The sequence below is a fragment of the Somniosus microcephalus genome, chromosome 4, assembly GCF_052327205.1.
Source record: "Somniosus microcephalus isolate GS21.2 chromosome 4, FLI_Smic_1.0, whole genome shotgun sequence".
Lineage (NCBI taxonomy): Eukaryota > Metazoa > Chordata > Chondrichthyes > Squaliformes > Somniosidae > Somniosus > Somniosus microcephalus.
The window spans coordinates 287,479,483-287,501,828 of NC_140990.1; the positions used below are offsets into that span (position 1 = coordinate 287,479,483).

General features: G+C 42.1%; 1 protein-coding gene across 4 annotated transcripts in view; it reads right to left on the reverse strand.

The window, feature by feature from the left end:
- The window catches only part of LOC147120530 (nck-associated protein 5-like), a 974,633-nt gene that overhangs the window by 171,421 nt on the left and 780,866 nt on the right, over positions 1–22,346 (reverse strand). For all 4 annotated transcript variants that reach the window (XM_085986588.1, XM_085986589.1, XM_085986590.1 and 1 more), the window contains one exon: positions 7,363–7,467. In XM_085986588.1, the coding sequence (XP_085842714.1) occupies positions 7,363–7,467 (105 nt within the window). The remainder of the gene's footprint in view (positions 1–7,362; positions 7,468–22,346) is intronic.

Here is a 22,346-nt window from a genome sequence, read left to right on the forward strand (position 1 = left end):
TTGGCCAACTTGTTAACTTCACTTCCTCATATAAATCATTCACGCATTCTTTTTTTAAAATTTGTTTATGGGATGTGGGCGTCGCTGGCAAGGCCAGCATTTATTGCTCATCCCTAGTTGCCCTTGAGAAGGTGGTGGTGAGCCGCCTTCTTGAACCGCTGCAGTCCGTGCAGTGAAGGTACTCCCACAGTGCCCCCATTTAGAACCCCTAAAGGAATATACCCACGCTCACCACTTTGTATACTATAATTTAAATGACAGCAGCAGCCAAGAATTATGAAACAAAAAATTACCAGGAAAATACCCCAAAAATGGCAGACTAACCAGCAAAAATAACCAATGCTTGGAACAGAAAAAGATTGAAAATGCTAAAAAAGCAAACATTTTTACCAACAACTAAAACCACACACCTCTCGATCGGAGACCTACTTGAGCAGGCTAGGTCCCAGCAATCCCGATTTATCCATCCTTTATGAGCAAGGTGACCACTGTGGACGGAGCCTCATCACAACATGAAACTTTCATGCTTACAGATCCTTCCGAGCCATCCAAGGGACACCTACTACATCATGCAGTCTGCAATTCGGCGTGGGACTGTGCTTATCTAACTTTCTATTTAAATGAGGCCTGCACATGCTTTTAATGCAGACTCGTATTCTCCCCCTACGCTGTGACATGGAAAATCAGATGTGACATGATTCAGGCGCACACGGTTGGGATCCTGATTTTCTGACTTGTGTTGGCCACCAGCAAAAATTAGGGTTCCTGTACAGGCCACTATCTATTTGCAACACCATGATGACATTTTCTTAAGCATTCGCAAGATGCATTTCTCCAAAACCTATCAAAATAAGCTTGTGTAGAGGATGCGAAATGAAGAAGAAACTTCAGTTATGAGGTGGAGGAACCTATCAAATGATTTTCAATAAATTGTTGTTTACTTCATTTTATTAGGCTGCATTTACACTGCCAGTTCAGCAACAGTGTAATTCCCAAATCACTTCCCAAAGATGCTAAACTGATTATGTAAATCTGGAGTCAGGGTCTGTGAACTGACCTGAGGGAAGCAGTGTGAGACTCCAGGAAGATATAGTATAAAATCCAGTGCCCGGATTGCAAAGTGCTGAGGCCTGGGCACTTTGTAAGTTCATCTAGCCTCATTTAATTTTTTTTTAAAGAGAGGAGGCATTCTTTAATTTCCACATTCTAAAATGTACGGGCTAGAAATTCCTCTGGTTAGGGCCTCCCGTTATAGACTCCGAGGGGGTGATAATGGGGCGCTAACCACTTACCGCCCGGGCACAGTGAGAATATCACCTCCCGCTAAATTCGGTGGGAGGTTTGCGGCGGCAGTATGGCATTGCGCCCCAATCTCCTTCACCTGGAGATCGTGACATCATCACCGTGCGCATCGCCCCGAACCTGAACTTCGGTTTCGCCCCCTGCAGCATCACCGGGTGAAAACACTGGCAGCTACAGGAGGCGTTCAGCGGGAGGCCTGGCATTTCGGGGGCGATACTTAAAGGCGAGGTGGCCGAGGTAGGAAAAAAAATACTGAAATGCTTGTTCTCTGATTTCTTTTGCTTTTTTTTTCCCCCCAGTGCTCGATCAGCCCAGCACTCTGCTGCAGTGCATCGGGCTGATTGGGCCGGATCGTGGCTGCCGTTGGGGACGAGTTAAGTTTTCCCCTTGCAGAGCCGGCAGCGATGGCCCTTCCCTTTAAGGGAGGGAAGGAGCCTTCAAATGCAGCAGCGCTGCACGGCCCAGTGTGCAGCGCTGCTCACCTACTGCCCTGCCTGCTGCCTGCTGCACTCCAGGAAGGAAGTGCCACGCTTGATTTAGCGCTCCACTTCCTTCCTGGAGCGCTAAACCGATTTTTTTTTAAGTTGAAAAACATTAGTGCTTGGCACTAATTTTTTCAACTTTTAAAAGTTAGTGCCCCAAACAGGGCTATAATGAATTTCTCCCCCTCAATGTTTTAACTGTTTGGTGAAAACTCTGGCCCACACCTGTATTCAGGCACTTGCACAACGCTCTATTGGGAAAGTCTGTTGCAAATTGAGTCAGGCAGGAGCCAGGCAATGTAAACATGGTCCTTCAGGGCTGGATCCCCAACTGCAGCGTCAAGTCTCAAACTAGCAGCTGCAGTGCAAATGCAACTTTAATTCTGTAAATTGCTTGAAAAATGAAATCTATTTTCTGCATTCCCTTGTGAAAACAAATTGTAAAGGTTGGTGTTACATGAAGCTATGTCAAGCATGCTCATCAGGAAATAGACAAGGGCAAAGAAGAGATCAAGAAAAAATCTGGTGTCATTCATCTGTTTCACACAGAAATTTCAAGAGGGGACAGAGTTCCCACAGAACTCTGACATCTTTAATTACTATGGTCATTAGACATAGTTGTGTTCTCACAGATGAGTGTTTGTATTTATTATTTTCCTCTGTGTTTTATTTTATGTTCAGTTATAAAATAGTGATACAAATTCTAAAACTTAATTTATTTACAATTGTGTATCACTGATAACACTGAATTGAATTTTGCGGTCAATGGCGAATGAACAGCAGTACCGTTCATTACACTTTCCCACAGAATTTCTGTGGGCTGTTGCACTGGAACTTGCAGTTATTATAGAGCCTAAACAGCAGAACGCCCTCTACAGGTGATCTGCGACTTTTGTCAACAGGACAAGCAATGGTGTGTCTCCTTAACCAATCAGATTGAAGAATCCTTACTGAGGCACACTGAATCTAAACCAGGAAGTGTCAGTTGGAATAGTTAATCCAATGTAAAATCATGTACAGAAAGTGAAATAGAGAGGGAAAGAAAGATGGGATTAAGAGAGAGATAAAAGAGACAGAAAGAAAAAAGTTAAAGATTTTATTTTATTTAAAAAAATTTCCACCAATAATTAAAACCTGAAGGAATGAGAATCCACACTTGTAAAAGTAAATTTTCAGTGCCAGCGAGGTTTTTTGGCAGTATTTAAGACTTATCACACTGTTAAAAATTCACTAACACTTGAATGGACAAGCCCCAACTTTTATTGGTGAGTTTAGTGGGCTTCGAGTGGGTTATTACCCCAACTTCACGCTGATTCACATATGTAAACAACGAGTCTCTCGGTGCGGTACCGGTGGAGCGAAGCTTGTAGAGGAGCAGGGCAAGTCAGACAGCAACTTCCTGATTTCCGCATTTAACTGTGCATGTGTGGAAGTTGCTATCCGATTTAATCCTGAATAACGGTGAGCGCTGAGAGTCTCACCGTTATTGTTACCGCAAAGTCTGGTCCATTTTAAATTTATGGATGCTGTTTATCCTGTAATGCCACTTTTTCATTAATGTGGAACAGTTTGAGATGTGCATCAACACAAAAGTGGCAAAGTTATTTGGAATTATGTTCCACTGTGAGTACCAAGGCAAGTGGCATTCCTTGAGATCCATAAAGTTCTTATCTGAACTTGTTTTAAGTTTTTTTGTAATCCAAGATAGAATGAAAATGGAATCACTGGTTTCAGGCTTCTGGTCAGAGCAGTCTAGATCAAACCATTTACCTAACTCTTTGTTAAGGACTCTAGATTACATACTCAAACTGATGAGAAACACTGATGCTTACTGAAGTAAGGAAACATTTAGAGGCATATTATATCATCAGAAGATTCGCTCCAGCAGACCATCTCACACTATGTGGGGTTCACATTGGTAGAATATAAATCCAGTCAAGAGTGAAATCGTGTTTAAAAATTGCTCAGCCAGTCAATTGGATCGCCCAGGCACTTTATGAGCTTAGTATTGAGTCTTTGCTTTTTCTTTTTCTGAGAAAGGGGACACTATCACCCTCCCTCATTTAATATTAAAAAATAAACACGCGTGTACCGAGCTGTCTCCTGGCAAGCATGTGCAAGGAGAAGCCCATAGTATAACTAAGATATAGCCTGCTGTGCTTCACACACTTTCCTTAGATAAGCAGCTCAAACAATTCATTCATGCTCTGTCACATTATGCAGAAGTAGAATTAAACCACAAAAATGTCTAAATAATGCTATCATCAGAAGATTCTTTTACATTGGCCCAGAAATTCGGGTCTCCACGGGTGAGTACGCACGGGGTACTCACCCGTAGGCCCAATGGAAGTGCCGGTTTCCTGCATGCACTGCGCATGCGCGGGAAACTGGCACATCCGTTCCCCTGAAAGAAGGGGTTCAGAGTTCGAACGCGTGCGCAGGAGAGGCTGCGCATGCGCATTGCACTTCGTTTTTTTTTACACGTTTTCCTGGGAGGGTAAGTCTGCAGAAGTTACACATTTAAAAAGCAGGCGTAAGGCCTGCTTTTTACAAGGTAAGTGGTGAATTAATTAAAATTAAAACATTTTTTCCACAGGTTTATTATTTTAAATACTTTAAAGCAAGGTAAGTTTATTTTTAGTCCCGTTAGAAAATAAAGTTATTTTTTTCAAAAATTTAAATTATTGTTTAAAATAGTTATTTCATGTAATTTATAGTTTATTTAAAAAATGTGATTTAAAAAAAAAATTATTTGAAGATTTAGTGATGTTTTAGGGCCGTATTTATAAGTTTTGACAGCTCTTCCTGTCAAACTTATGTATGGAGCATTCCCTGCTCTGATTGGCTCCCCATGGCCCACGTGATCCCAAGGGACGCATCGACTAACTGTGCCCCTGGGATACGTAAGCACTGCACGCCGGCAGCTGGACCAGGCCCCGGATCAGAATTCCACGGGGGCCCACAGCTCAACGGCCGGCGCACAAGGTAAGTGCAGGTCGGGGGCTTACACCCGTGGGAAGCCCCCGACCCGAATTTCTGGGTCATTATTTTGAGTAATAATGTGCATAGTTTATTACTTACTTTATAATCTCCAAACATAAGTGACAAAGTATTACAAACATGTGAAAAATGACGAACAGGTAAAGACCCTTTAGTCCATCGAGCCGGTCCCACAAAATTGCGATACCTTGTGTATCACAATGGCCCGTAATTTGCGGCCCCTATGGATGCGTACGCGCCCGTAGGGCCGCACAAGTTCCGGGTTCCCGGACCTTGCAATCTGTCAAGAATCTGCAGGAAAAGGGCCTCTGCGGGTGGAGAGTTGCCCAACTTCTGCCCAGCGAATGCCTGTGAAATTCTTATGCCTGGTACAAGAAATTTTTTAAAAAACAATAATTTTTTTCAATCATTTAAACATTAAAAAACCTGTACAATAAGGTAAGGCTAACATTAGCTCCTTTAAAACATTAACATTTATTTATCAAAAAATTAAATTTTTGTTTTAAATATTTAATTAAATGACATTTTAATTCATTTTAAATATGTAATTTTTTATTATTTATTTGATGCATACATGTATTTTTTGGCGTATTTCCATTCATCCCCATAAGCATGAATGGGAATTCCCTGCTTTCATTCATTGGGCCAGCCCACATGATCCCAGGAGCATTTGCGAACTGCTTGCGCCACTGGGATACGTGGGTCTCTACCCGCGGGTACCTGGAGAGGTCCAGTACCGCAAGTCTCCGTACCTCCCAGATCACCAAGTACACGGGCATTTTATTTGCGAGTCGGCGGCATTTCCCCGCAGGAAGCCTCCCATCGCAAATTCAGGGCCAATATATACTCTCCACCCCATCTGAAACCATGTGATCCCCTGGGAGAGGTGAAAAATTCCTAATGATACCCCAAATTATATGTACCATGAAAGATTGCCTGGTTGTAGCTTATCATGGAAGCAATGAACCTACTATAAACTGCATGTACAGATTAAATAACTTCGGTGTTTCCACAGAAATAAGGGAAGTAACTCAGGTTTACTATCTAGTTCAATTTTTAGCAAAAGTAACTTCTGTACTACACGGTCATTCATCTTCATGCCACTTGTCGACAACTGCACTTTCCTGGTTTTTAGTACATATTGACACTTTATATTTGTCTTCAGTAATGGGATAGAAATCATCACTCAGCAGATGAGATTTCAGTTGACTGAGTAAAGCTCAGTCAAGGCTTCTGCGGCAGCATCTCCTAAACCCGCGACCTCTTCCACCTAGAAGGACAAGGGCAGCAGGCGTATGGGAACACCACCACCTCCAAGTTCCCCTCCAAGTCACACGCCATCCTGACTTGGAAGTATATCGCCGATCCTTCATCATCACTGGGTCAAAATCCTGGAACTCCCTCCGTAACAGCACGGTGGGAGTACCTTCAACACACGGACTGCAGCAGTTCAAGAAGGTGGCTCACCACCACCTTCTCGAGGGCAATTAGTGATGGGCAATAAATACTTTTTAGATTGTTTATTTTCACCCCCCAAAAATGCAGGAATTATGTTTTTTTACAACAGAAATACGAACTGTAGCCAATAAAAATACAGGGAAGGAAAGTCCAAAACTATCAACATTAATTTCTCAATTATTTCGTAATAAACTCATATGGCTTATGCTCAACACGATTAGATATTACGAAATAAAAATAGTGCAGAATAAATTTGAAATGTTACAAATTTTTGACCGTCAGTCAGTACTGTTTTTTGATTTTGTGTCCTGTAGTCTGTTATCATCTATTAGACCCACAAGGGCAGAAGTTTCAAGGATACAAACTATAGTAAATAGTTAGAACTTCTATCCCCCTAGGTTTTAAGTTGTAGATTTAATTGGTTTAATTACACGTCTTGGTTTTTAAAAAAATCATAGCTATTATATTTATTTGTTTCCAACAGAGGTTAAATATGGTCAACCATTACTCTAACACACTAAAATCTTATGGAGACCAACTAATGGAAAATTCCGATTTTAACCTTGCTGCTGTTAAAGCAAAACCCCTCACTGAACCTATATTTTAGCAAATTGATTTTGTTTTTATTTGTTTTATGACTCCACGTTAAACTAGATGTACAAACCATAGCCTTCACGGACAAATTTCTTCATGTCTGCAAACCCCTGCCTTTCCTGAAAATTGCAGAGCACATGAATTTTTAAAAGTTCATACATAATATATCATAAATATAGGATGAGTAATGTGGTACATGGACTTTAATAAAAAGCTCCTTCCCATTTCTCAGAGAGACTGAGATGTAATCAATACTAAAAAAAAAGTGTGTCTCGGGGAAATGACTTGAGATTTATTCCTTTTTGTACAATGTGACACATTCTGCTTATTCTATCAGCTGGGGAGATAGTATTGAATTTCAGGAAACATTTTTAGAGTGGAACATTGAGAGTGCTTTTTAATACACTCCTCTGATAATGTTTTTAAGGATGAGCATTATTTTTAATCTACGACCAAGAGCTTTGACACAAAAACAGGACGGTTGTTTCACAGGAAGAGAAAAACTCTGAGAAAGAAAAGAACTCACATGCACTTGAGTCTCTGTAGTTCTTGACTGGATTGGGCTTCTGTTCCTCTCTGCGTTAGAGAACAGGTCCCCAGATGAAAGATCTATGATCCGTGAGTGAAGTTTCTGTAAAATAATTGACAAAGCATTTGGTAAAGGAAATGAAAACAGAAATGTTAAGGATTTCTTCCAATTGACTCTTCTTCTAAATGAATATCTTCAGTGGTTTTTAATTGAACTTAGTTCATATGATAAAGGTAAAGTTGCATGGATGTATCAAAAATGATTAAAATATTAATAGGGTTTGGGATGAATCCATTTTTAGCATATGCACTCTTCTGTTATAACATCATTTGTATCTTTTTAAACCTGCTGAAGTCAGACAGTAAAGTAAAGCCAGTTGGCAGCGAGCTTGGTAATGATCATTTTAATAAACACAGAACTAAATTTCTCCCTGTCGGTTCTATTTATCTAACAAAATTGTTTGTGAACCTGTTCTAACAGCTATGCACGTTTTGCAATTTATATCAGTAATAAAAATACAAATATAGTGACTCAAACAGCGAGCATTTTCATTTTCAAAAAGATCAACAACTGACAACACATTACCTAGTAAAGTCATTGCGGCATAATTTTTTTCCTAAACATATTAATAAATTAATCATAAAAATTATTTTTAAAACACTTATTTCAAATGTTTACTATTTAAGAAAAATATTATTGAATTAAAAAGAAAAATGTATCAATAGTTTATTATGGGAAAATCATTGCACAAGAGTAACCCTGCAATGTATGCAAAGTGTAAAAGCCTAATTTTGCCTGCAATACTTTCTGAATGTCCTCCTGTAATTATGATATCATCCATATACCACAGAATGTTCAATAGTTTGCAAAATATGCTGCTCAATGGTGACAAAATAAATAACAAATGACTGGAATTTTAACCTAGTCTTTTGATTAATGCAACATAATGTTAATTTCCAAGTTGCTTTCATTTTCACCATACAAAATTAAACAACACATTCATTTTATGCTTATAATATGAAAGATAAGGATGAAGGCAGGTTGAATGACTTATGTGATCACCACTCACATGATATAGAAAAATTCTGACAGTACTAAATTTAGGAACCATTATATAAATGTTATTTTCAGACCCAGAAGGCAAATTTGAACATCACCTTCCTTCACAGCATTTCCTTCCAAAGAATTTTAACTGAAAGTCATTAATGTCATCTGTTAAAGATAATTAATATGAATAGAAAATAATTGCACTGGGGATCTGGAGACTCAAAGAATCTTGGACATTAATATTTGCACATTATTTTATTATGTACTCAATTCTTTAGTTCAATGACACTCAAGGGACTGGTAAACCAATGCTGATTTACTAGTCGTAAGATGTGTACTAATTACCAATGTTTTCTGCATGCATTATTCCACATATTTGTTACTTTAACTATAATAAAAGGCAAGGTTTATATAAATATTGATATTGCAGTACTGAACAAACACTGAATTACTGTAGTGTAGCTACATGCTTGAGCAGGTCTTATGTGTTTTAATACTAGCTTCGCTGCATATGACAGATAGCAATCTGTAATTAGCTGGTTTGAAATTTTGCGTGAACAGCATTACTTTTACTCATAATTGTGTTTCAAAAATCTGCTGCACTTTACCAAATATTATCTAACAATCATTTTAAGGCATTTGTAAACACTTATTTAATGCTTTGCTATCATCATCAAGAAAAAACATACAAGTTAGTGGCTACCCTTTATCCTTTGGCCAATTACAAAACCACACTGGCAAATTCTTACAACCACCTCAGAGTATCAAAAATTAAAAAAAAACTAGAAAAACACAATGGGGTGAAATTGCGGAAGCAGAAAACGGCGATAGAAAATCATTAGTTTGTTTTATACCCCGCTGGATTTTCTTTCCCATTGACTTCAAAGGAAAAGAAAATCAGATGGTGTGTATACTGCGTTGTTGGTGCATTATCACCTGTTTTGCACTACTGTCAAAGACCAATTTCATCCCAATTGGATTAGTGGACGAACAGAAAAACGTGGGGTGACACTTCAGCAGGGAATACTTCATCAAAACTCCAGTTCTGATGAAGGGTCCCTACCCAAAATGTTAACTGTTTTTCATATACTGATGGAGCAGTTGCTGTTTTAATGTCAGATTTCCATCATTCACAACTTTAGCTTTTGATCTCTGAAAACCAAGTACTGCTTCAGAGAGAACTTGTGGACCATTATTTTTCATTATAAGCCTCCTGCTTCTCTTCTCCATATACAACTTTTTAATAAATTACTGAGTGAAATTCTGATCAAGCCCAGGTGGAAATCGACAAATTGCCCAATGGGGCTGTGTGACATCCCAGGGTGGCCCAACACTCCCTTAGGAGCTTTAACATTTTGGCCTCTTAGTTTTGGCCCTTCTTGGGCTATTGATCTGCCATCAGAGAAGCACGGCGCTGCTGCCATTTTCCTGGTTGTTGTTGGGACAGGTACTACTGATGTGTCCTTACAGAAAATGGAGTTGAGGTGCAGATCAGCCATAATCTGAGAGAATGTTGGAGCAGGCCTGAGGGGCTGAATGGCCTACTCCTGTTCCTAATGTTCCCATGTATGGGCTTCTCAATCAACCATGAAAGTGACCCTGTTCCTGCAATTTAGGGTGGGGTCTCGGGCTTCTGGGCATCTGCAGTTCTGTTGGTGGAGTGGCCCAATTGGAATTGAGCGTTTAGCAGTTCTAATTCACGAAAATTAACAATACCAACTAAAAGGGTTCACTGGGCTCAAACAAAAATGTATGCAAGTGTTGAGGCCTTACAGTAAAAATGAACTTCCCGATAACTTTTAAAATCATAGAAACATAGAAGATACGAGCAGGAGGAGGCCATTTGGCCCTTCGAGCCTGCTCCGCCATTCAATGAGATCATGGCTGATCATCCAAATTCAGTACCCTGTCCCTGCCTTCTCCCCATATCCCTTGATCCCTTTAGCCTTAATCATTGCAATAGCAAACGTTTCTTTTACAATATATTCAGTGAGGCTTTCAGACAACAGGCTTATAATGAACATTCCCATTTTCCTTTGACTACATTTTGCTCTGTTGTGAAGCATCAAGAGACACAGCACTATCCAGTGTGAGGATTGCACCTTGAAATGACCAGATTCACAATTAAAACGAGTATTAGGATATTCTGAAAATTGCTGCAGTGCGGATATGTTCACCAACATAGTACAAACAATTTTGCAGTTGAACTTTTAAAAATATTTTCTCATTAGTTCATGTTAATCACACACCTGCAATACGTGAGTGAGTGAGAGAAAAAAAGCATGTCAAGGCACCAGGACAGGGAAGTAAAAACTGGAAACGTCCCAGTTAAACCTCACTATGAATCACTAAATCAACCCCTAGCTCCAATAACTGAACTTTTAAAGTGCTGCAATTTTAGATTTCAATACTCGCAATGCATCGATGCATTTACACAAAACTCGCCCTCAAACCATCAACTTTGAAGGATTTTAGTGTATTTATTTTATTCCTTCGGAGGCTTTCATTGTCGTCTTCTTTTTGAGTGGAAAGAGGTTCCACCAAAATTGCATTTTCTCCATACATTCCTGGAACCAGTATGAAGTTTCAAAACTAGTGCACATTTACAGTTCAATCACTAACTATTGCTGCTAAGTGTTCCACTGCAATTACTGGACTTGCCCTCCTAAAGATTAGTGATAAAGGATTTCAACTGTATTCACAGCAGCCCATTGAATCCTTTAAACTAAAAAAAAAATCAATAAAAAGTTTCATTACCTGGGAGATGCCACCATAATGAAAATGCCAAATGCTACTGCATATATATAATAGTGAATTTACTGGTTTGTGTCTGGCTCCGAGGCCTGAGGTCAATGGACTTAGGTTGATTTGAATTGAACAAATAAATATTCGGACAAATGCCTCCTGTCTCACAGCTATTGCTGGCTATTTCTCTGCCAGCCATCATCATAATTGTTCCATAGTCCTCTCCCTTTAACCCTTTCACTGGTCTATCATCACCCATCAGCCGCTCTCGCCAGACATTAGCTAACATATCACCTAATGTTTGCAAGCTGGCTCATGAATCATAGCTGTTTCAATAGCAATGGAAGAGGAAGAATAATTATTTGAACTTGACAGTTTCTGCATGGAGTCATCCAACAATTACAGAACATATTTATCTAAACAGAGCACAGCAACTGGCAGCCAAGTATTTGCCCTATCTTTATTAAATATCGGCCCAGATTTTGCTGTCAAAATAATGGTGAGGTTAATGGTGCTCCCCGTTATTTATGCGCAAATCTCATACCAACTTCAGGTGAGGGGCAGAGGCAAGTTAAATGCCAATATCCAAAAGTTGCTGTTTGAGATACACCACTCTGTCGTTACCTTTGTGAAAACGGCGTCTCGCTGACTGCTTCACCATTGAAATGCATTGAATGGTGTGAAGTTGCTGTATATGCACGGCAGATATGAACTGAACTTGACACAAAGTGAAGTCAAGTCATTTCAAGCCTAAATACCCGTTCAATTATGCGATATGTTAATTACTGCCAATTAACCTCTCTGGCACTGAAAGTTAACTATCATAAGCGTGGAGTCTCATTCCTTCAGGTGTTAATTGTTGTTGGAGATTTTAATATAAAAATAATTTTACTTTTCTGTCTCTTTTTTCTCTCTCTCTCAATCTTATCTTTCTTTCTGACTCTTTGGGCCAGAAATTCGGGTCCCCACGGGTGAGTACAGGCTGTGTACTCGCCCATAAGGCCAACGGAAGTGCCGGTTTCGCATATGCACTGCAAACCGGAACTTCCGTTCCCTTGAAGGAAGGGGTTCGGACGTCAAACGCGTGCGCCGGAGAGGCAGCGCATACGCCTGGAACTGCTTTTGCAGCGCGCAAGGCCTGCTTTTAACAAGGTAAGAGGTTAATTAAGTAAAATTAAAACATTTTTTCCACAGGTTTATCATTTTAAAATACTTTAAAGAAAGGTAAGTTTATTTTTAGCCCCATTAAAAACTTTAATTAATTTTTTCAAAAATTTACATTTTTGTTTAAAATAATTAATTTATGTAATTTATAGTTATTTTAAAAAGGTGATTTAAAAAAAAAATTATTTGAAGTTTTACTTAGGTTTTGGGGCCGATCTCTATTCATAGATTTGACAGGTCTTCCTGTCAAATCTATGAATGGAGATTCCCTGCTCCAATTGGCTCCCCATGGCCCACGTGATCCCAGGGGACGCTGCGAACTAACTGCGCCCTGGGATACACGAGCACTGCACACCGGCAGCTGGAGGACGCCCAGGATTGGAATTCCACGCGGGCCCACAGCACAACGGCAGGCGCTGTAAGTGCAGGTCGGGGACTTGCGCCCGCGGGAAGCCTCCAACCCAAATTTCTGGGCCAATATTTCTCTTTCTGTACTTGACTGATATTGAATTCACCCACTCTAATTTACCCTTCATTCTCAGTCCTTGCGCTGTTAATTTCATAATCCTTCAATCTGATTGATTAAGGAGATACACAGTTGTTGCCATGTTCACTAAGGTACCAATATTCCGGTTTCCCTTGCTGTGATGTTATCAGCTCACATTTTCAGCAACTTGCCACACAAAAAATTTAAAAATCTAAATGTGCAAGGACAAGCCTAACTAACGGCAGATGCCGTTAGATGTTTGCCCCATCATCTTTGCATGTTTGTAAACACTCATAATATCAGCAGGGTAATTTGTCTATTATCACAGGTATTACAGAATTTTAACAAAATCAAATGCCTGTAAAATAGATACATGTAAAGTCTGGGTATATGTGGAATCTTGTATCATTTGTGGTTCTTGCGATCAATTTTAGAACTGGCACCTGGGGGGTGATTTTCTCAATGGGGAGTTTTTGGAGGTGGGACTCCCACTCGTCGGGTTTTAGTCCCGCCTCCATCAACTTCTGGCCAACCCACGCTATTTTCCCTTCATTGACCTTGTTAAGCCCACCCAGCGGGCTTAGCAGACCAATTATGGGAAAGCCGGTTGCAGAGAATGTATGATGTTTCATCAGTCAAAAAGTTTTGACAGATGAATTGTCATCGCTTGACAGCTCTGTGAAGCTGTCAAACACTGACATTCTCTGTAGTTTGATGAGGTCTTGAATCTCTGCTGCAGAGGTGTGAGACTCTCCGCATACACACCGACTGAAGCCTGCAGGAAGAAACACTTTTTCTAACACTTTGCACTTTCCTCAGATACTCACCTCTCCACACTTGCACCCATCACTTACCTTCACAGCACACTTTTGCACCCCCCGACCCCCTACTCGCCTCGCTGACCTGGCGGGTTTCGGAGCCTACGGGAAGCCCACCCTTGTGAGGGCAAAAAAGGGATAAATCCTATTTTCTACCTGTTAACAGGCAGTTAATAGGCTTTAATCCCTCCCTGCCTCCAAGGAGATGAGACCTGGCGCGGGACGGCTACCCACCTCCTGGCAAGATGGCATAGAGGCGGGTTGGGGTTGGGATGGGCAGCCGCCCCCAAATTCTGCCATTTTCCCAGCAGTCCCACCTCCCCAGGGCTGGCAAGATCGTGCCCCTGGCTTAGAGCTCAATTTGATGGAAGGATTTCTGATTTCATGTAAACACTAGAGCCGAATTTTCTGGTATGGATGCAATTCAGAACTTAATGGTTAAACACAGGAAAGTGTGCTATTTTCACCCCTATTTTTCATGGTCATTAAATCAGCATAGCAGAAACTTGGTGCAGAAGTGGGTGAGTGACGGGAGAAGAAAACTGCATGCAGGGTAAAATTCAAAAGCATGAGGACAATTAAAGGTGAGTGTCAGAATATGGAGATAAAAACCATGAAAGCCTTTGGAAAGCCGCATTAGCAGCTTTTGCCAGGGCTGAAGGGGGAAGGAAAAGAAACCCTAGGCATAGGCATGAGACTATAGGCAGCTGCTGACCCCCTGTTTAATAGCTGCTGAGGTGGAGGTGATGCTGCATGAGGTAGCCTCCTCCTATGTCACCCTACAGCATCAGCCCTATAAGGTCAGCATTGCAACATGCCTGCAAGAAGCTAAGCCAAGTTTCAGTACGCGTCTGGCTATTGCCGTCACTGAATGTGTCAGCTGTATGCTGCATGGTCGCTGCAGTTGCCCTTGCAGCAAATGCCACTGCTCTGCAGCTAGCTCTCTGATGACCTGGACCCTGTGACGAACGTTCCTCTTGATCATTGCCAGGGCCTGTGGATATGGTTGGTGGCACCTTGGCATGTGTGACCAATCAGGCTATGCTAACTTTTGATCACCCTTGCATGCCTACTTTCATACAATGCCACTGAAAGCATGACATAATCTCATTCATGTCCTTACGAGGCACACATCCATATGGTTAATCAGATATTCACAAAACCTAGTGGCATTATTAAGTCTACTGTCTCAGTTTCCTTTGGAAATAGGAACCTCGGCCTGTACTAATCAGCTGCCAAAGCAAGGCATGTTCTCTTCTGTCTGCAGATAGAGGTGTGTGGGTAGTGGTGAATAGGCAGAGTGTCTCTGGTACAGCATAGCCTGACTTGCATCCCTCCTTTGGTCCTTCTCTTCTTTCAACCATCTTAGATAAGGGGATTTCCATAGGGAAACCCATTGATGACCATAATGGAGCTGGAGGCAAAACAAAAATACTAATTGGCACAAAGGCTCATGAGAACCTAGCTGTAAGCAGAAAAAAACCCAATCGGTCAAGGATTGATTGAAATATTTACCTTAACATTACTGTGTTGCTGAAATGAATTTCCATATGCTTACCACTGTCAAACAATCATGGGTGCCCATTTCATATGGATGTAAAATCATTGTTCTGCACGTCAGAATGTTAGGAAATGGCATACAGAATGTCCCCATCCCAAATTGATATTTAAATTACACTCTTGCCTAATTTAATTGGGACCTTCGGCCATGTTTTTCCCACCCTCAAAAAATCTGCGAAATGTCTGGATACTGGATCATACTGGATCACTTGCCATTTTTCTAATTGGGTTCATCCTGTAAATCATGGAAAGTTGATCAGAAAATCAACACTTGGATGTCAGGAAAGTTCAGATAACACTTCAAGATTAGGCAACATTTTGCAACAAAAAAGATATTTAAAAATGTGCATGATAAACTTCTTAACAGCTATAGAAAGGATAGGTTGGTTACATTGGTTTACTAGATACATTACAGGCAACAATTTAGTCAACACTGTAATTTAATTTGCACAGGCTGAATACTGCACTGTTTCTTGTGAAGTTACCTTTTTACAATGGCCCGTAATTTGCGGTCAGCGGCGAAGCAAAGGCCCCAAAGTAAGCATCACACAAAGATCTTGCGATCTCTGTTCGGGATTTCCAACGCGTAATTGAAAGCAACGCAAGTTAATGGGGATTCCCAGCGAAGAGCTGCTGTGACGTCAACAAACTGTCTAAGCAGCCAATCAAAACGCAGAATTCTCAGACCGCAAACCAGGAAGTGGGTAAGCCGGCTCTGTGTGTGTGTGTGTGTGTGTGTGTGTGTTGTTGGTGGGGGGGGTGGGTGGGGGGCGGGGATACAGCACAGCCAGTGTCGGAGCAGTGAATGACAGACCGCAGCTTCAGGATTTGCGCGTTAGGCTGTGCATGCGCTAAATCCTGAAGTTGCCGCCAGTTTCAAAGGCGAAATGACGGCGAACGCTGGCAGTTCACTGTCATCAGGACGGCAAATTCTGGGCCATTATTTTGTATTGCTAATTGCTGACATTCATTTTACAGTTTTGCCGGTGGGAAACTCAGCGGTGGCAGCGGGGCTATAAAAGGCCCCAGAGGCTCAGGTAGGCCTCACAGCGTCGGCGGGAAACTCAGCGGCGGCAGCGGGGCTATAAAAGGCTCCAAGAGACCAGGTAGGTTTTTACTAATCTCCAATCTCACAGAGAGGGAGAGAAGTAAAAAGTAATCGAAGTGTGACATCACCAGAAAGCAGGTAAGTGATTGGTTGGTGAGTATTTCTTTCTTTTTAAACTTTAACTCTGGTTTATACTTTCTAAAGTCTCTGTGGTGTAGCGGGGACTGTTTGTAAAACCAGGGCCCTTAAATATACCATTTAACTGTAGTGTAATTGGTGGGATTGATTTGATTTAATTTAATTGCAATTAACTAAAGGGTAAGTCATGGCAGGACAGCCCGGTGCTGTGGTTTGCTCCTCCTGCGATATGTGGGAACTCAGGGACACTTCCTGTGTCCCTGACAACCATGTGTGCAGGAAGTGTATCCAGCTGCAGCTACTGGCAGACCACGTTGTGGCGCTGGAACGGCGATTGGATGCACACTGGATCATTCACAATGCTGAGGACGTCGTGCATAGCACGTTTAATCAGTTGGTCACACCGCAGGCAAAGGTTGGACAGGCAGAAAGGGAAGGGGTGACCACCAGACAGAGTACTAGGCACAGGCAGGTAGTGCAGGGATCCCCTGTGGACATCCCCCTCTCAAACAGATACACCACTTTGAGTACTGTTGGGGGGGGTGGGTGGCTTATCAGAGGAAGGCAGCAGCAGCCAACTTGCTGGCACCAGGGCTGGTTCTGCTGCACAGGACGGGAGGAAAAAGAGGGGTAGTGCTATAGTAATAGGGGATTCTATTGTAAGGGGAATAGATAGCTGTTGCTGCGGCCGCAAACGAGGCTCCAGGATGGTGTGTTGCCTCCCTGGTGCAAGGGTCAAGGATGTCTCAGAGCGGCTGCAGAACATTTTGGAAGGGAAGGGTGAACAGCCAGTTGTCGTGGTGCATATAGGGACCAACGATATAGGTAAAAAATGGGATAAGGTCCTAAAAGCTGAATATAGGGAGTTAGGAGGTAAATTAAAAAATAGGACCTCAAAGGTAGTAATCTCAGGATTGCTACCAGTGCCACGTGCTAGTCAGAGTAGAAATAGAAGGATATTTCAGATGACTACGTGGCTAGAGGAAAGGTGTGAGGGGGAGGGATTCAAATTCCTGGGACATTGGAACCAGTTCTGGGGGAGGTGGGGCCAGTTCAAACCGGACGGTTTGCACCTGGGCAGGGCTGTGACCGATGTCCTAGGGGGAGTGTTTGCTAGTGCTCTGGGGGAGGGTTTAAACTAAAATGGCAGGGGGTTGGGAACCTGAGCAGGGGGACAGAGGAAAGGGAAACAAGGATAAAATAAAAAGATAGGAAGGAGAAAAACAACAGTGGCAGTCAGAAAAATCAACGGTTTAAATCAAACATGGCCACAGTAAATAATAATTCTAATAGGTCTAAGAGCGTTAAAAAAACAAGCCTGAAGGCTTTGTGTCTTAATGCGAGGAGCATTCGTAATAAGGTGGATGAATTAGCTGCGCAAATAGAGGTAAACGAGTATGATTTGATTGGGATTAAGGAAACATGGCTCCAGGGTGGCCAAGGCTGGAAACTCAACATCCAGGGGTATTCAATATTCAGGAAAGATAGGCAAAAAGGAAAGGGAGGTAGGGTAGCATTGCTGGTTAAAGAAGGGATTAACACAATTGTAAGGAAGGATATTAGCTCTGATGATGTGGAATCTGTATGGATAGAACTGAGAAATACCAAGGGGCAGAAAATGTTAGTGGGAGTGGTATATAGACCTCCAAACAGTAATGCGGAGGTTGGGGATGGCATTAAAAGTGAAATTAGAGAAGCGTGCAATAAGGGCACAGCAGTCATCATGGGTAACTTTAATCTACATATAAATTGAGCTAACCAAATTAGTAACAATATTGTGGAGGAGGAATTCCTGGAGTGTTTACGGGATGGTTTCCCAGACCAATATGTCGAGGAACCAACCAGAGATCAGGCCATCTTAGACTGGGTATTATGTAACGAGAAAGGATTAATTAACAATCTTGTTGTATGATGCCCCTTGGGTCGGAGCGATCATAATATGATCGAATTCTTCATTAAGATGGAGAATGAAGTTGTTGACTCAGAGACTAGGGTCCTGAATTTAAACAAAGGAAACTACGATGGTCTGAGGCGCGAGTTGGGTAGGATTGATTGGGGAATGTCACTCAAAGGGTTGACGATGAATAGGCAATGGCAAACATTCAAAGATCGCATGGATGAACTACAGAATTTGTTCATCCCAGTTTGGCATAAAAATAAAACAAAAAAGGTGACTCAACCGTGGCTAACAAGGGAAATTAGGGACAGCATAAGATCCAAGGAGAGGACATATAAATTGGTCAGAAAAAGCAGTAAACCTGAGGATTGGGAGCAGTTTAGGATTCAATAAAGGAGGACAAAGGGATTAATTAAGAAGGGGAAAATAGAATATGAGAGTAAGCTTGCAGGGAACATAAAAACTGACTGTAAAAGCTTTTATAGATATGTGAAGAGAAAAAGATTGGTGAAGTCAAGGGTAGGTCCCTTGCAGTCAGAATCAGGGGAATTTATAATGGGGAACAAAGAAATGGCAGACCAATTAAATACATATTTTGGTTCTGTCTTCACAAAGGAGGACACAAATAACCTCCCAGAGAGGTCGGGGAACATAGGGTCTGATGAAAGGGAGGAACTGAAAGAAATCAGTATATGTAGAGAAATGGTGTTAAGCAAATTGATGGGATTGAAGGCCGATAAATCCCCAGGGCCTGATAATCTACATCCTAGGGTACTTAAGGAAGTGGCCCTAGAAATAGTAGATGCATTGCTGATCATCTTCCAACATTCGATGGAATCTGGAACAGTACCCATGGATTGGAGGGTAGCTAATGTTACCCCACTATTCAAAAAAGGTGGTAGAGAGAAAATGGGGAATTACAGATCGGTAAGCCTGACATCGGTAGTGGGAAAAATGCTAGAGTCCATCATAAAAGATGTAATAGCAGAGCACTTGGAAAACAGTGACAGGATCGGACAAAGTCAACATGGATTTACAAAGGGTAAATCGTGCTTGACTAATCTACTGGAATTTTTTGAGGATGTAACTGGTAAAATAGATAAGGGAGAACCAGTGGATGTGGTGTATATGGACTTTCAGAAGGCTTTTGATAAGGTCCCGCATAAGAAATTAGCGTGTAAAGTTAAGGCACATGGGATTGAGGGCAAGGTACTGACTTGGATAGGGAACTGGTTGGCAGACAGAAAGCAAAGAGTTGGAATAAATGGGTCTTTTTCCGAGTGGCAGGCAGTGACTAGTCGGGTACCACAGGGATCGGTCTTTGGATGCCAACTATTCAGAATATATATTAATGATCTAGACAAGGGAACTAGATGTAATATCTCCAAATTTGCAGATGACACAAAGCTGGGTGGGCATGTGTGCTGTGAGGAGGATGCTGAGAAACTCCAGGATGATTTCGACAGGTTGGGTGATTGGGCAGAAGCATGGCAGATGCAATATAACGTGGATAAATGTGAGGTTAACCACTTTGGTGGCAAAAACAGGAAGGCAGATTATTATCTGAATGGCAATAGATTGGGAGAAGGGGAAGTGCAATGAGACCTGGGTGTCCTTGTGCACCAGTCGCTGAAGGTAAGCATGCAGGTGCAGCAGGTGGTTAAGAAGGCAAATGGTATGTTGGCCTTCGTAGCGAGAGGGTTTGAGTACAGGAACAAGGATGTCTTGCTGCAGTTGTACAGGACCTTGGTGAGACCACATCTTGAGTATTGTGTGCAGTTTTGGTCACCTTATCTGAGGAAGGATGTTCTTGCCATGGAAGGAGTTCAGTGAAGATTCACCAGGCTAATACCTGGGATGGCAGGAATGACGTATGAGGAGAGATTGGGTCGATTGGGCTTGTACTCACTGGAGTTTAGAAGAATGAGAGGGGATCTCATTGAAACTTATAAAATTCTGACAGGACTGGACAGACTAGATGCAGGAAGAATGTTCCCAATGGTCGGGGAGTCCAGAACCAGGGGTCACAGTCTAAGGATAAGTGGTAGGCCATTTAGGACAGAAATGAGGAGGAATTTCTTCACCCAGAGAGTGGTGAACCTGTGGAATTCTCTACCACAGAAGGCAGTAGAGGCCATTCATTAAATATATTCAGGAAGGAGTTGGATATATTTCTCAAGGCTAAAAGAATCAAGGGGTATGGGGAGAAAGCAGGGAGCGGGTACTGAATTTGGATGATCAGCCATGATCTCATTGAATGGCGGAGCAGGCACGAGGGGCCAAATGGCCTACTCCTGCTCCTATCTTCTATGTTTCTATGTTTGCCAGGGAACTTCATTTTTATTGTATTTTAATTACATGATGATAAGCAGAAAAAGCATTTACTTGACTGCACACAAACAATAAAGTGTTTAAGAACATAAGAATTAGGAGCAGGAGTAGGCCATGCGGCCCCTCGAGCCTGCTCTGCCATTCAATAAGATCATGGCTGATCTTTGACCTCAACTCCACTTTCCTGCCCAATCCTCATATCCCTTGATTCCCCAAGAGTCCAAAAATCTATCGCTCTCAGCTTTGAATATACTCAAAGACTCAGCATCCATAGCCCTCTGGGGCAGAGAAGTCCAAAGATACACAACCCTCTGAGTGAAGAAATTCCTCCTGATCTCAGTCTTAAATGGCCAACCCCTTATTCTGAGACTATGCCCCCTAGTTCTAGACACTCCAGCCAGGGGAAACAACCTCTCAGCATCTACCTTGTCAATCCCCTTCAGAATCTTGTATGTTTCAATGAGATCATCTCTCATTCTTCTAAACTCCAGAGAGTATGGACCATTCTACACAATCTCTCATCATAAGACAGCCCTCTCATCCCAGGAATCAATCTAGTGAACCTTCGTTGCACCGCCTCCAAGGCAAGTATATCCTTCCTTAGATAAGGAGACCAAAACTGTGCACTGTACTCCAGGTGTGGGAATTAGGGGTTACGGGGAGAGGGCAGGGAAGTGGACGTGAGTCTAGGTTCAGATCAGCCATGATCCTATTGAACGGCGGAGCAGGCCCGAGGGGCCATATGGCCTACTCCTTCTCCTACTTCTTATGTTCTTGGGCCAGAAATTCGCGGCCAGAAGCGTGAGTACGGTCGGGGTACTCACGCATTTGGCCGTTGGAAATGCCGGCGTTCAGCAGGAACAGCGCATGCGGGGAACGCCGGCATTTCCAGACCCGAGGTCTATTCACAGCGCGTGCGACTGCACAGGCAGCGCTTGCGCAGTGAACTTTGTGGATTTCAATGATGGATTCAGTGAGGGTAAGTCCTTAGAAGTTACACTTGAAAAAAGCAAGTGTAAAGTTGTTCATTGGCTGCGGAGGAAGATATATTTTATCGTGGAGCTTCTGAAATGCAATATTTTTGTTTGGGAAAGGGAGGGAAGTTATTTTAAGAAATTTTAAGTAAGTTTTAAAGTTAAAATTTTTTTTTTTTAAAAGGGTTTTCAGAACGGTAGGTAGAAGGAGCAATTGTGGCTGTGTGAATGGAATGTGAGAATGAGTTATGTATGTATGTCCACATATATTCCTTTACGTATATGTATGTATGTTTTATATTCCTTTACTAATGTGTATGAATGTATGTTTTTAATTATGATTTTCCAATAAGTTACTTTCTCTTTGCTTAGCAGCTTGACAGAAACATTGGGGGCGTGTCCAGTGAAACTGAGACCTCAAGGGGCGTGTCTCACTTGCACTGCACGCTCCTGGCTTCGTGCTGGCTGCACTCCTGGGCGGCGTGACGTCATACGCTGCCCGGGATTCTTCTTTTTCAAACACCAAGTCCAGGCGTCCTTGGAGCTGATCGGCAGTAGCGCGGGGTAAGTGCATATACGGGGCTTGCACGCGCGGCAAGCCCCGTTCACCAATTTCTGGCCCCTTATGTTCTCACCAAGGCCCTGTACAATTGTAGTAAGACTTCCTTACTCTTGTACTCCAACCCCCTGGCAATAAAGGCCAACATGCTATTTGCCTTCCTTATTGCTTTCTGTACTTGCATGCTAGCTTTCTGTGTTTGCTACAACAATA